The sequence below is a fragment of the Motacilla alba genome, chromosome 7, assembly GCF_015832195.1.
Source record: "Motacilla alba alba isolate MOTALB_02 chromosome 7, Motacilla_alba_V1.0_pri, whole genome shotgun sequence".
Classification (NCBI taxonomy): Eukaryota; Metazoa; Chordata; class Aves; order Passeriformes; family Motacillidae; genus Motacilla; species Motacilla alba.
Genome location: NC_052022.1, coordinates 24,631,154 through 24,647,501, shown reverse-complemented (window position 1 = coordinate 24,647,501; position 16,348 = coordinate 24,631,154). Strand labels below are relative to the sequence as shown.

The following is a 16,348-nucleotide window of genomic DNA, read 5'->3' as shown; positions in this document are numbered from 1 at the left end:
GATGGGGTACTGCTAATTTAGTGCTCTGTTTTAAATAACTATCTGTATTGTATAAAGGTCAAAGACAATCTGACCCAGCTCTCAATCTGCATAAATGTCACCTTCTCAGGAGGAAAAAATTTAAAATGCTATGACTCTTTCCACAAAAGCTACTTTACAGAAGCTGTCTGACAAAACGAATTTTCCACATTCATGAAATGGAAAATATACTGTCTTTGGCATCAGGCTCTCAAACAGCTGAACACATGTGAGCTGGCACTAGCCTGTGAGGAAGCACATACACACAGAGCATACAGATAGGCATACACAGGATAATTCACAACGTTTTCTGGGGGGAAAAAAATTTACTTGTCCACATAATGATTAACATGGAGCATCTAGCAGAAGAAATCAAACTTCCAGCTTATTTTTGATGCAGATCCATGAGATAACTGAAACTGAAGCAATCTAATAGCACAGCCCTATCAAAAGAGAAAGTCCTCCCCACCTCTGTCTTTGTACTTGCCCTGGGATTCCTTTGACCCAATCAGAGGCCATTCAGCCCACTAAGCCAGCATAAAATTATTCACTTATTTGGCTGGTTCAAACAGATCCAATCCATCCATTTATTTCCCACCTTACAGAGCCCCTACTTTCAAATGTTTTTCTAAATAACACAGTATTCTTTATTTTAATTTATATTATTGCATGGAGATCAAGAAATCCTAGTAGCCAAAATGTACTGGTCAACTAAGACACAAAATATTCAGTAAATAGACACAAGAACCAGAACCTGCTGTATCATTGCTTTTAATTTCTCTTTTAAGCCATCAGTGGCATTTTTACATATCATTCATTCTCAGCCCATTCTGGCAGTCAAACTCTCTCATCAATGTGGTGATTGAAGCTGGGCTCCTGATTATAGCAGCTTAGTTTACTGCTGCTCAGAAAAACTGCAAACAATGGCAGGAGCTCTGCAGCCATACACAAATTGAAACGTTAATCTTGGCTTTTGTTCATGTCACTGCAAAGTACATTTTATTAAGAAAAGCCAGGAGCAAACTATTTTTGTCATCTATGCTGTTGTCATTAGATGCCAGTATTACAGGAACAGAAAAAGTAAAAAGATGATGAGTGCTGTTTTCCACCATCCATTTTGTATTTCTTAACATAATATTCTCATTTTACTATCAGCAATTTTTCTGTGTTTTTTGCTTACGTAGAATGACGCCTTCTCCAAGCAATAATCTGGCTGAGAATGCATCTAACCTGCTTTGGTATGTAAAATGCTCATACTAACACTGGTACAGAATCACATGATGAGACCCAATCCCAGAATGAGTATGAGAAGAAATGCATCCTTCTGTTTTAAATTCTTTTCGCTCACAAGATTTCAGGTCAGAGTTTTACTTGCTATGAAATATCAAAGGCAAAAGAAAAAAGTCTCACTTGTGAAATGTGGTTGATTGAAGATTCCATGCGCCGGAGCTGGGATGCCTGGATATCCAGCATTTGGAGAACATTGTTGGCCAAAGTGTTGATCAGATAGGCTACGCTTGCTAAGGACTGCGTTGTGTAGGCTTTGGTTTCTTCCAGGGCTCGCTGCTTATCTGCTGACTGAAAAACACAAAGGGAAAGTTTATTTAGTATAAAGTCTTTCACACAAAGATTCTTGGAACTAACTCTTTTTGCCTCTCTTTACAGACAACGAATTATACAAGCCAAACTAATTCTAAATAAAAGTTACTATTTTTCCACAGAAGATACTACCTTGATATTTAAAGAGTTTCTACACTTTCTAAGAAGAATTAAGCTCCTTTTCTTCTTGACATATACTTGGATTTTTCTTGAAAAAAGTTGAACTTCTCATTCAGTACTTTAGCAATTTACTTGAAAAGCACTCTGAGACACCTATCCTAGATTTTATACAGTTTAGAACTGTTTCATTTTTGTAAACTTGGTACTTCATTTATAACTCCTAACAGCCTACAAGGAGCTGCCAAATACCATATTCCTCATCTCTCCTAATCATTTAACCCTCAATCTCCTAGTCGTTGTTGTTACAAATAGTCATTCACAGTGAATGAACTATAATTATTCCCATAAGATGGTAGCTGAATACAAAGTGAGAAGAATCCTTTTTTAAAAGAGTGGGTCCATGTTTTCTTCTTAAACATGTTTTGTACTTTTTCACATTGTGAATACTTTCTTGTATGAAAAATTAATATGATCGATTTTTCTACTAGTAGAGCACCTACAAGTATTTAGGCTATCAACAGACAAGATAACCATTAGAAATTTAAAAACATACATACATTTCAAAGAGCATTAAAAACAATAAGCTAAGAATCTAATTGCTAGGGTTCTGTGTTTCTCCTTGAAAAATAGTTACTATCACTAAGATGAAATCCAGTACAAAGAATACAGTTTAAAGCACTGGTAAAACATACAACTAAGGTGCTAAGAAACTTTCCACTTTTCAAGGCTTCAGTAACAGTGAACTTCACTTTTAGGTGGTCTTTTGCCATTTTACAGGCTGATGGTGCTGTTTCTAAAGCAACAGTTGATAAATGTTCTCTACTCCCACCTGTCATTACTATACTGTATTTCATTATTTCCTTGGCTTTTTATATTATCCACATAGGTTGGGTATCTAGATCCAAGAAATGTGCTGTTATTAAAGAGGGAATATAAAGTCATTTCACATCTTTCAGCACAAGCTGAATCTAGCATCCATTTTACTATATGTACTTTGAGAAGCACAGAAAATAAGCGTACCTGTATTTCAGAAAAACAATTCCTACAGCTCACTATGTTTCCAAGACCTTGTAGTAAGAGTCTTTTAAGAAGATTGCTAGTTTTCATGAGGAAAAAAAAAACCCACACATGTAAACACAGGCACAAGACTTCAATTAAATGCTTAGATGAAAGACACTCAATACTTTTTCTTTCCTGGCAACTTCCTGTGTCCATAAACAACACCACTATCTTAGCTGGCCAGTTAGCAGGCTGCACTGGTAGCAGTTCCTCATCTGCTAGGAAGGAGCAGAGCAGCAGCTCCTGTTCATCCAAGAGCTGCCCTGATGGGGCAGGACAGAGGAGTGCTGCAGGAGTGAGCGTTCTCACCATGTTCCTCTCCCATGCAGGAGACAAAACAAGACCAAGAGAAGAAGGAACTAAAAATGTTAGGAGCTTCTCAGGGCACAGTATGAGGATATTCTCCAACACAGCACAACTATAAATGCTGCCTTATATTCAACAATAAAGAAGTTAGAAAAATGGTTAGAAAAAATCCCCAGATCTCATGTAAGAACTCATGACTTTTAACCAGCTGAGTGAATATGTCTTGTACACAGAAGAGCTTGAAACTCCTCTTAAGGATACCCAAATGAAGATACATCAAGCTCTTCACCTCTATTCTCCCACTGCTGGCTTGTAAATACACTTTCCTCCCCCCTCCCTGCTCATACACCCAGCTCAGTCTGCACGCTCCCCTGCAGCAGCCACGCTCCACAGCCATCCAAACCATTTCTCAATGGCAATAATAAAAATGACCAGAAGCTCGCCTGTTTGGCTCTGCAGCTGCTGCCAATCTATTTATAGAAGCAGAAAATGCTGATTTCCATTACTACACTGTATATCCAGAGGACCTGAGTATAATCCAGCAAACAGTATTTTTTCATTAACAGGCTAAGTGTTTGAGAACAAAAGGAAAACTACCTGTAATTTTAAATATTATGAGCCTCCGCTATGGTTTTTCTGCTTAAAGAAGCACAAATATGAATCCATGTTCAGAGCTAGTCCTTCCAGGGGTGTAACCTATGAGCTAAATTCAAGTCAACTTCAGTTCCAACCAACAAGGAACTGACTTCTCAAATGCAAAACGCATTAAAGATCTAATAAAACAATACTATAAACTACTTTAGAACTGTTATTAGCACAAAAACCCATTTGACTGATGTGTCTAATTCATGTATTTAGCTGATCACAACTGTGACTTGCTCTACAGGCCTTTTTGCAGAAGCCGAAATTCTCTGAGGCAAACTCCACTCACATTTAGCACAGCAAAATGGAAGTTTGAACTTTCTTCCTGTGAAGAATCTGTTCAAATTAAAATGACCACTTGAACCTACTACAGTCAATCCATTTCAAAAGAACAAAAAATATTTAGTGACAGCATTTTAAAACAATCATGTTTATCCTGAAAACTTTCAAGAGATGAAAACTTCAGTGACTCACAGCAATTGTAAAAACCCTAGAATACTTACAGAAAAATTTTATTTCCCCTGTGGAAATATAACAATAAATGTCAGTTAAATTTTAACTTGAAATTATTAGTTGTGTTTAGCATGAAATCCATCTTTTAATTTGATAAGTAGATTTCCAGAGACAGTATCTTATCGTATCCTCCTATGTAACAAGATCCCTACTTAAACTCCACATGGACACCAAATTACATTGCTTGCAAATGCTGCCATGCTCACTGAGTATATAACTATGTAAATAAAGGGATTTCTGCTAATAAGATAATGGTTTCAAGTTATCAGTAAACAAAATTCAAACATAATCCTCGGTAGTCTAAATTCTGATACTCCTGATCTTCCTAACACCAAAATACCAGTCAGTGTGCTTCACATCAGACTGTAAGGCAGACAAAAAGTTGTATCAACATCCATACCTACCAAAATTCTCTAGTGAAAGAAAAAAATATCAAACTGATAAGACTCTCTACAGTAATTTCAGTAACCTATGGAATACTGTTTCTGTTTCTTGTTAAAAACAAGAGAAACATGTTCTATATTCGTTATAACAAAAAACCTTGTTCCTGTGGATACTTAAGCATATTAACCAGAGTCCTCAAAGCCCTTCAGTTCTCAGAAATATTGTGTTCAGCATGATCAAGCACTGGTAGCAAGTGTTTTCAGTGCCCTGACCTAAATTAAATGGCATGAAGCAGAACTTTTGAGTATCTCTCCATTTCAGTTTTTAAGTATCTTTAGCATTCACACACATAAAATTAAGCATGCCTATGAAAAAATACAGGCTCATAACATTTATCCACACACAACTCTCAGGAAAGCAATGCTTTCAACCATTAGATCAGTTTGATGTGTATTTTTTAATGGATAAAAATTTAAGAAATCAAAGCTATTGTTTGACAGACAAATCTTCTGAAACACTGCCAGCTTAGGGATCCTCTCATTCCTAGACCTAACATATCCATTCCACTGTCTATGCAGGGCCACGTGGCAGACTAAGTACCTGACCTAGTTATAACTAACTTTAGAAACTAACAGTTGTTTTAAACTCCAGTCACTCCCATTATCTTCCCTGACATGCAAAATTGCAAACACTCCCCCTAATAAAACTACGTAGATGCTACAAAGAAAAAGCAAAGCAACTCAGTGATTTATGGTCTGAGCAACTGTCATGGTATTATGGAGACTCAGGATCTACTTCCATCTCACAGGAGATGTCCCCAACACCAAGTGCACACTCCATCTGTGGTAGTGAATTAGTCCAGGAGGCACATTCCAAATGAGAATCATCTGATCCATAACCAAATTATAAGTTTTGCTTTATCCAAACCACTGCATAGCCAGAGAAACACAAGGAAAGATACAATCAAGAATAAAGAGGGAAGAACTATCCAGGGTTGCTGAGCTTGCTAGAAAAAGTGCTGGAAAGAAACAAGTGCTGGAACATCATCGCAGTTTTTCCAGCCCTCCACTACCTATAGTTTTTCTTCACATGAACTGTGCAGTGTCCCATATTTCCCTCAATATTTTTCCTTTAACTGTGTTAAGGATGCTGCTGTGTCTCCACCTCAAAGTTGTAGCTTTGACTTCTCACACAATGCTAAAATACTTGAGTATCACAGCTGGATCATCTTCACAGCCTTAAAGAGAAATGCTTAGATCATGTCTTCTGTGCCCATGTTCTGGAATTTCCAAGCAATAGCTCAGCATTTATTCTGTTTATCATTTTTCTCCACACAATGCACACATCAGGTGTTCATGTGAGTCACAAGGCAGCATCCTTTTCTCCTGCTCTCAGCAGTAAGAGCACCCTTTTGACTCACCACAGAGAGCTCATCTGATGCTCCTGCCAGCCACACAGGGACTGGGGACGGTGTCAGCAACTACTGGGAGCTGCTCCCCCCCGCAGCAGCAGGAAGTGGTTCCCCTTGCACCGGGACACAGCAGCAGCCATGGCTCTGCCCAGCTCTCCCCTGGAGAGTGTTTTCCATTTGTGGGAAGCACCCAGTACTGAAACAGTTATTTTGTCTCTACCAGAAAACAAAACAAGCTATCAGCTACAGGAAATGCTTCACAGGATGAACCCAATCTGAGAGCTACAGCGCAGACTACCGTGACTATACAAACCGGGGCTTTTAGATAGCAGGAGATCAAAGTCACTCAAGGCAGCTACAAATGCACAGACTTCACAGGCAGTCAGAAAAGCCATGTCTTACATACACGAGGCAACGGTGTGTGCTTGCTTTCAGACACTGGAGAATCATTAACAGTTTCCACTTCCACATGCCAGTCCAATAATGAACACTAGATCTAAGAGCTCAGGAATGATCACAAATGTTCACCTGAAAATACTGCTCATTTTTTATTAGATTGTATAAACCAAATTGCTAGCATTAGAAATGATGTGGAATTCAATCTGCAGTAAATGTAAATATGACTACTTTTCATGTCAGGGTGCAGAGCCTAGGCATCATTTTTTCTTCCCACTCTGGAAGTTCCATTTACACTGCACAATTACACTACCAGATTTGAATAAGAAATAGCCTGGACTGCTGACTCCATAAAATATCCTTTTACTTTAGGAATTAAATGTCTCAATGTTTATTCTCCTGCCTAAGAAAACACCAACTTTTATAGAACAGAAAACAGATGACAAAGAAGAAACAAATATTGAATGGGGCAGATGAGAGATTAAAACATGCAGTAAGGTATCCAAAACGAGAAAACTATTTGGCTGTATGACTGGCAAAAGGAGTTCATGCATATAGAGCATAAAATGCAGGGCTAGAAAGAAACCAAGAATTTAAGGCATTCTCCCACCCAAAGAGTGATCAGCCAAATCCTAGTGGTAAGGTCTGTTATGTCCCTGTTAAAAAGAACCTGAATAATTTTGTACAGAAAAGCAGCTCCTAAAGGATAGAAAAATTCTACAAAGAAAAAAAATTATGGGATGCAACATGAACCCTACAGAAAGAATTACAAAACATCAATACAACTAGATAAAAGTAGATAAAAGAAATAATGCTACCAAATGTTCGAAAGAAACATGGTGCTTCCAAATGCTACCAAATTAGAAGGAAAGATTTCAAAGATAGCAACACATTAAAAAAGAAAAATACATTTCCTATGAACTGGAAAGAGCTCATAAAGACAGGTCTGAGAGTGGTGCATGAAAGGAAACATTAAAAGCTACTGGCATTTTAGCTGACTTTTGTAGCTAGGTTTCTTTCCTGCTACAATAAAAAAAAAAAAAAATTGTTATTTATACAGTAGTCATCATCAACTTGGACATTCACAGTTCTGCAGTTGGGCTAACAAGATTTATACAAATTCTTCTGGATGAGTCAAAAAGTCTGGACCTATGAGTTGAGAAAGAAACTGTGTTTCTTATTACAGAACACTGGCACAAGTTGTTGCCTTTAATATCAATATGACTACAACAAAAAATTCTTCCAAGATTAATACTTAATGTTGATTTGAAAGGGGGCAAAAAAATAGAGCTTTTCACTCCTGAGGCTACTGTCATTCACATCTTTTAGCAAACAGAGTTCTGAATGGAAAAAAAAAAAAATCTCAATTCATACTCAAATCAACTCTTCAATGTGCAAGGGCTTTATGCAGTAATATTTGGGCATAAAAGTGGAAGCTGAGGTTGAAGAGTGTGACACCAGACTAACTACACAAAAAAGTATATCCAGAATACACCAATGAGTTCCCCAATAGATAGAGCATCTCTCGCTATTGTTCAAAACAGTAGCATGTAGTAAAACAAACCCATATATGTGATGAAAAAGTAATGGTAACATTTTAAAAATAAGACAGAAGATTAGTTTCATTGAATCGATGTAACAGTTGTTTCTTTTGATTACTGTTAACACAAACCCAAGCTGGCATTTGTCTTACGACCAGCCAGCAAAAGCCCTCAGGTTTCTGCTGAGGTTGCATCAGCTTCAAGAAGCCTCAAGAACAAAAGCTGCCTGCTAGAGTTCAACAAGCCTCCATTATTCAGTACAAAATGCGCCCAACTGTGATACTGACAAAGCACACTTCAGTTTTCCTGTGAAAAATAGATTGAGCTCTTATATCATCCTTTTAATTGTTGCTGAATTCCTTGAAGTTACTGAAAGCCTCATACATAATTAAGTATTTTACACACTTTTATTCAACTGCACAGATGGCATTTGCTCAGCCCATCCAAGTGCTTTCTGAGGTCCTTCCGTGAACTACAAAAAATGATTGAGAAGAAAACTGAGCATCATTAATCCAATAATTAAGTCAAAATCATGCCAAAAACTTACATAACTGTCACTGAAAAATACAGTAGTTTTCTGTTTTAACAAACTGGCTCATTAAATACTTGCTAAAGAATATCCCTCACTCCTCTTTCACGACCGGAACTGCTCATTCCCAGGACAGAAAACATGCACCCAACAATCCCTACAGAGCTGGTCTCTAACACACAGGAGAAACAGGCACAAAGAAGCAGAAGCAATCACTGACATGTTAGAACAGAAGCAAACGAGCTCTCCCAGAGTTTCAGAAAAAACTAAGGGCCATAGAGCTCTAAGGCACTTATTTCTGTGGCACCAGAAAAACCCCAAATTTCCCTTTTTGATGCAGAACAATCCATGGGTTCTGTTAGTACACAGGAAAACTCAGTCTACCTGTTCTTTAATATAACCAAAATTGCACAGCACTTGGAGTTGGGAGTAGAACTTTTTGGTTCCTATTAATTTTTATAGCATCATCTCTCTACTATTCATCTCCATGTGCAAAGATCTGTCTCTGTGAAATTGCTTATTCATGATTATATAATGTATATATATATATATACAAAATTATTTCTGTTATTATTTTAGAAAGTCAAAAGGCTGGCTTCATCACTTGATTACCCTACTCAAATGTATACACCTTCCTTTTAAAATTAAGAAGAGCTCATAGTCATTGCCCATTTACATGTACTCTGCACCCTAAACATCATGAATTAATTAAATGTTAGGCAACATAAGCAAACAACATTTTGGACATAAATGGGAAACACTTCTCCACACATACCCTGCCACAAACCCACTCTTAAGTTCTGTGACAGCTTTCTATTATTCTGCATTCAAGAGAAAATATGAGCAGCATAGCACACTGAGACTATGAACACAGGAAGCAACAAGATCATTGAGATTGGTAATTTGGCCTACCAATTAGTAGCAATGATAGCTCTAGGGTTTGGAGATGGAATATTTTTACTTCAAAATAATTTTAGCATGACCTTACTTGAACATTAACTATAATTAAAGTAATCTGCTTGAAAACTCTTTGTCACATCTGTGAAGAAAGGAGCAGAGCATGTCAGGTCTCCTAGTGACACAACTCCTTTTTTATTAATGAACTGCTCTCAGAAGCGACAAGACACAGTCTAAGAATCAGCACTAAATGGAACTTCAGTTGTGCGTGGACCATCCAGGCAAAGACAGAGGACAGTCAGGCACCCAAACCATCCCACTTGATCAGTATCTGTCAAGCTGAAAGGTGAGTACCTTTCTCCACAACTGTATCCAAAGGCTCTACTCAACATCTACATGAAAGCCACTAACTTGCTGCTCACACAAAGTGCATTTAAAATTTAAACACCTTTAAATGTGAACACACTGAAGTAAACTTTTCTCTTTACAACTGATAACAGGATTAGGACTATTCTCACAGCACTGTGAATTCTGTATGTCCTACACTTAGTAAAACACAAGGAACACCTGTGTAAGTGGAACACAAGGAACACAAGTGTAAAACACACTTGTTCCTTCTGTGTAAGGAACACTGGCATTTGGGCCAAACACAATCATTACAGAATATACTGGATTTAGAATTAAGAATGCATCATAACCATCACTAGATTTTATAATTCAAACAACATTCAAAGAGCAAGTAATAAATGTCATATTTAAAAAAATAATTTCCAAACACAAGGTTAATTGCACTCATCTTATTACACTAATATTAATATCATATAAATAAAGTTATTCCCATTTTAAACAAATTATTTATAATTACAATTTATCTTTATTTATCTGCATACTAATAACAAGCATGCTAGCTAAAGAATATACTCCTACCATTCATACTCTAGTAAAGCCTTTGACATCAAGTTACTCTGTTTTCCAAACTCTTAAAAAACTGTAATGATTCACTAAATGTCACTAGAACTTCTTGATTACAAGTGCAACTGCCTAACTTTTAAGCTGTCTCAAACTCAGTATCAATAATCTGCTGCAGGCTCTTCAAGGCTATTTGCATTAAATTGTAGTCTATTGTTTTCACTGCCATAAATTTATTTGATGTTTCCAGTTGTGTGCTGAGCCTCAAAATGTAGGTTTGATTAACAGCTAGGAAAGCTACCTTTCAAAGAAATACACACAGAACCTAACCTCCTAAATGAAAAGCTGCTTTTTAAAACACATATTGTATTCAAGGCCGTCAGTGAGGGTAAAATTAGCTCACTGGTTTGAGATCTATGACAGCAATATCAGTCTACTCTACCCAAGAGAAAAACACAGCAAATGGGAGCTGTGAACAAGCACAGCTTCCCTGACATCTAATCACCTGCACCACTGTTTCCATACTGCCTGCATCACTGCAACAAATCTGTCATCTGTTTCCCTTAACTATCATCAGAATCAAACTTTGTATTTACTTCCATATATTCACAAGCACAGCAGACCAGTTTTCACACACAAATGTCCTGCTCTCATCAGACCCTGCAAGTTCCTGTTCCTTGAGAAGAGAGCCAAAGTCCTGTTTATGCAAAAATAATAGGGCACGATGTATTCACGCAAACCTACTAGACAAGGTTATAAAAAACTTTTTCAAGGCAGCAGAACCACAGTTTAAAATTATGCATCACAAATTGTATCACAAGAACAGCATGCTAGCATCCAAACGTAATTACATCTAAAATACAGTTAATATGTTACTAGCTACTCATCACTGCTGCACAGCATTAGACTTTGCTCTTGCTCAAGAGGAAGCAGCAGTCAGGGAACTTACTCCCCTGCTCATTCTGGGAAACCAGGGAGGCTTCACCTCTCTCTGGTAACTCTTCTGCAATAACACAGCTGAGAGAAGTGGGTCATTTTCCAGTTCCTGCAACAACATAATTACTGTTGGAGTTCCAGAGACAAGGACAATTCTGGCTTTAATAGCAACACAGTATGAACACATTTGTGGCCATAAGAGGCTAGGCCAATACAAATGCACTGAATTAAGAACCTCACAAACAGCAAAGACCCACAGGCTTAACTCTATTTTCTCATATATCTGCTGTTCTACAATTCTTCATTCACCAAGGATGCTTTAGTATGCAGAGGTTTCACTGAGTTTACGAGTCAAAATCATTGATAAACTCCAATTTAATTTTACAGTTACTTAATAAAAATAAAGCAAGTGGTAGCATTTGCAAAAATTACTTCATATGCAAAGTGGCTTTCACAAGTAAAAATTACAATCATATAGTAAGTACATTCTGCTATACAAAAAATGCTTTTGCACAAATTGTTTTCTCCACTATCAATATCAGGTGAACAGACTTTTATCTCTGTCTCTTGAAATCTGACAAAATCTACCATTTCTAAGAAAGGATATCTACTTCAGCTTTACAAAATATTATCTAGTCACAGAGGTTTATGTAACAACTGAGTTATTTCCCAATTCTGCCAGTTTCTTCTTTCCACTATAAATTCTCAATTCAATTCATTACATAGCAGTGATTGAGGTCAACTAATGGCTTTGATTTAGAATCACAGAGCGATCTGTGGCAGCAGAAGCAGATTCTGCTTCCAAGAGTCCACTGCCAGACATCACAAGCTCATAGCAAGGAAAGCTAAGTAGGACACAGAGCCATATCCTCCACCACCACAGCTTACAACCTAACATAAGCAGATAGATGCAGGACACCTGTAATTGCCAGGGTATAATTGCAGCATACCCGAGGAAGATGCACACCCTATTGGGCCAAGAGCTCCCGAGAGAGGCCGGCAGGTGTGGAGATAACACCCACATCAGTTACCACAGCAACACGGAGCTCCGCGGCATTGTCCCACTTCCTCAGGCACTCAAAAACACTGAGTAGCTCAAGGAACGCAAGCTGCTGGAAAGCCTTTCCTGCCCATCCCACGGCAAAGGCAGTCCTGTTATCCTCAGAATTCTTCCCACATCACCACCCTAACTAATACAAGTCTTTCAATTGCTATTCACTTTCTCTACTTCCTCACGTGAGCAAGCCCCAAAATGTTACCACACTAGAAGTAATACTTAATTTAACTACCTTTGGTAACCATGGCTAAAAAAACCTGAAGAGAGGTGAAGAGGCATAGCTATCAGGCAACATGAGTATGCCTTCCAAAGACAGCAGATAGAGGGTTTAGACTAATGGGGGGCAGGAATTTGCATAGTCACGCTTCCTTTGCTAGGAAATAAAGACACTTGGATTACACATATTCCTTCACAATGATCAGTTAACCTTAAATTTGAAATTATTCTTACTTGGCACTTTTAAAAGCTGCTACCAATTCAGACGTAATGAAAGAAAGGAACTGTCTTCAGATCCACGCCCACAATCTGACAGAGCAGAAAAATAATAAAATATTTCATTTTATATGAAAAAGTACAGATCAAAATAAGAAACTTTCACACAACAGCTGCAATATACAATATTCCTCTAGGAGGCAAAAGAATCACTGGCAGCATACCCCAAAACCTAGAGATTTATGCTAAATTAGCAGAACCTGGCTGAGCTGCAGGGGCAGTTGAACACTCTACAGCACAGAACGAAAGAATCAGAAGAGATTTCCCTCATTCTTCTGTGAAAGGTTGCCCAGTCTGTCCCTCTTTCTCTCCTGCATTAAAACAAACAGGACAGCTGCTCTTACCTGCTGCAGAACCACTTAAAGGCCCAGGTCTGTGACCCCTGCAATGCCACACACGTGCCAGAGTGCCATCACCTCAAATGTGCATTTGCACCCCTTTACACGACCAGACACCGACATATTCCACTGAAAAATCACAACAGCCCACACAGCTCACACTTCTTCCTTACTGTCACCGTAAGCGCTTGCCAGAAAGAGAGCAGAAGCAAGCAACAACGGGCTGATTTGTTCTTGATATCCATGTTCATCTTGCTGAAAGCTGACCTCTGTCGTACAACCCACCTGCTGAAGGTGGTGGCAACACTCAACGACACCCAGTCATAACTGACCCATGACAGATTAACTAAACAAACCACCATGATGAAGTGAAAGAAAGTTAGTGAAAGTTCACTCTGAAATCCGAAAATCAAAACCAGTGCCTTCTTATTAAGTAGATTTGTTCCCTATGTGTCCTGAGAGAAGCATCTGCTCATTTTTCTGGCAAAGAATGTTTTTACAACCTTTTGCTCCTGTTACCATAGCACTGGACAAAATACAATATTGGCAGACGGAGAACGGGATCTGGCCTTTTATGCAGAGACAGTTAGCTAAGCCCAGATCTCTGTTCTGCACTTACTAGAGAACATTTTAGAAATATAAAAGTCACCTCCTCAGCTGAAGAGTCCCAATCTGATTCCCAAGGGCAAACTGCTAGAAATGAAGATTTTCAATAACACTTCTTCTTCATGCTTGTAAAAGAGTTGTCAACAAATAAAAAAATCTTAAGGTTAAAGGAGGTTTTTAACTTCAACTAGACTCAAACTTTGCTATGCTGTTATATTTAAGAATGTCAGAAAACAAACAGAAAAAAAAAACCCTTTTCTGCAAGCACTGTAAGTAGCAATTATTCTTTTTCCCAGTTTAACAAGCAGTTTTGGTGCATTCACTTCAAAATTATAAGTAAACCTTCTGTCAATTGCTATGTAGCTCAAGAACAGCAAGCCAAGTTGCTATATTCAACCTGCAGTATGTAACTTAACAGCACAGCATCAAATGTTCTGTAATTATTTCCAGCAAGATGTCTATTTCACACACACATTTTCTAAGCATGACCTACATTCACATTAAGAGCAATACTTCTTACCCAAAGAGAGATTGTTTCATGCAAGTGGTAACTTAGTTTCTAAAAAACAATATATGGCCACTTTACATGTATAAAAGGATGTGCATTTGATTTTCCATACTAACTACACTGCAACTGTAACACAGTAACCTCCATCCAATTTAAATACTACTTCTTTCTGCAAATTACCAAGTTAATTTTTTTAAGAATTAACAAGCATCACACTGAGTTATCAAAAGCAATATGCTTGATAACCAAATCCAACCTTGGCAAAGTTTTTCTCCACATACAATGGTTCGAAGATTCCCCAGACTCGAAACAAAGCAATGCAGGTCACTGAGCCATTTCAGAATTTCTCTCTAACAATATGGAGAGTTTTCTGTCTGGTAAAGAAAAGCCAGGACTTGAAACACAAACTACCAGGAATAAGGGTCTTCTTGCTCAACTATAAAGGCCCATCATTTAGAACATGAATGAGGATGAGCTTGAAGAGACCGTATTTTTTTTGAAACTTCCTACAGAACAACATTAGAATTTTATACAGTAAATGTTTAAATCTGTTGTCTTAAAACAAAGCACTAGCATTAGCCAATAGCCCATGGACCCCCTGGCAGAAGCTCTGTAAATTCTATAAGGTTGTTTTTACGCCTCCACACAAAGAAAGCAGATGATGCACCAAATACATTCTTTGAATCAAAAGCATTTAATAAACTGAAATGAATACAACAAACCTCATGAGAAGACTGCAGTACCAAACGAGAGCTTCTATTTCTAAAATGTTTGAGTTCCTTTGTTCCAACATTTTGGAACAGCTGAAGACAACACCTACCTATTACTCATGTGAAAAACACAAAATTACACATGAGGACATTTTGAAAAACAGAACTTCAGCAATATCCCAGTCAACATCCAGGAGAAAATCTCCATGCAGGACGTTGTAGAGGCAGCAGCTAAAGGACGTAGTTCTATCAGAACACCTTCAAAAAATCAATCAAGTTATTTGGGATCCAACAGAAGACAGCTCTGTAAGCCTGGAAGCAATTCTAAAATGAAAAATAAGCACCACATACAGGGGTACAAGAAGTTCTACAAAGTCTGTCCTGAAAAAGGTGGTTACCATAAAAGCTTCAGAAAAGGACAAAGGAATGAATCAGACTCTCAAAGTAGTATAGAGCATCTGCAATACTCCAAATTCACAGCTGCCCACCTCTGCACACATATTAATGATGTTCCATACTTCAGCTTCCATGAAACCACTTCTGTAACCCAAAAAAAAAAAAAAATCTGCAGGCCCCATCTTATTTTACCAAAACAGATAAAATAATAATTTTTCTTGTCTCTATTTATCTAATGTGAGCCAGATTGTCACGAGGCCCTTTAAGGTTTGTTCATATACTGATTTCAGCACTTTACTGGTGCTGTTCTGCCCAAGACCTTTATAAACATCCCTTAGATAATCCTATATCAGACAGGATGCATTTCTTTAAGAGTAATTAAACATCTTTTTTTTCCCGATATTTATAGATTTTTTAGTATGTTCAATATGTATAGATTGGTAAGCATTCATGTTGGACAGAGAAGACACCATCAGTCACAGACATCTCAGCAGAAGATAAAAATGTACTGCAATTTTTCCCCTACAACAGCCACATTCAGAGTAACCCAGTAAAACTCAAGACCAGAATTTTCATGACGTAAATTAATACATTATTTTCCTCAGCTAACAAAATAAGTAATAATGAATTTTTTCAAATGCAACAGTTTAAAAAGTCAATTTTTTCAAACAATTTTCAAAGAAAAGCCATATACAGACTACAGTTGTCTCAAATAGGGGAAACCCTTCCTGCTCTGCAATCCAAATTCAGTGACAGTATTTCAGGAACGAGTCATTTTAATCCTGCAGTTAGGAATTATCATGCTGTTCCCCACATAGGCCAAGTCCCACCATCTCTAACGAGAGCAGTAGCAGACAGCTTTCCACGTGCTGGGAACTCTCCCAAGGGCCAGAGCTCTCAGCCCCAGAACACCTCCCGAAGGCCGCACGTGTTGCATGCAGCGCCGCAGGCCGCCCACCCCACCTGCACTGCGCGCAGCAG

The 16,348-nt window shown here is 38.0% G+C and overlaps 1 protein-coding gene across 19 annotated transcripts in view; it reads right to left on the bottom strand.

Annotated features, from left to right (window-relative positions):
• The window catches only part of ABI2 (abl interactor 2), a 65,612-nt gene that overhangs the window by 37,796 nt on the left and 11,468 nt on the right, over positions 1-16,348 (bottom strand). For 18 of the 19 annotated variants that reach the window (XM_038142966.1, XM_038142963.1, XM_038142980.1 and 15 more), the window contains exon 2: positions 1,429-1,596. In XM_038142966.1, coding sequence (XP_037998894.1) covers positions 1,429-1,596 — 168 coding nt within the window. Of the gene's footprint in view, positions 1-1,428; positions 1,597-12,210; positions 13,975-16,348 lie in introns of those variants that run through there. The other variant, XM_038142974.1, reaches the window with a different exon arrangement.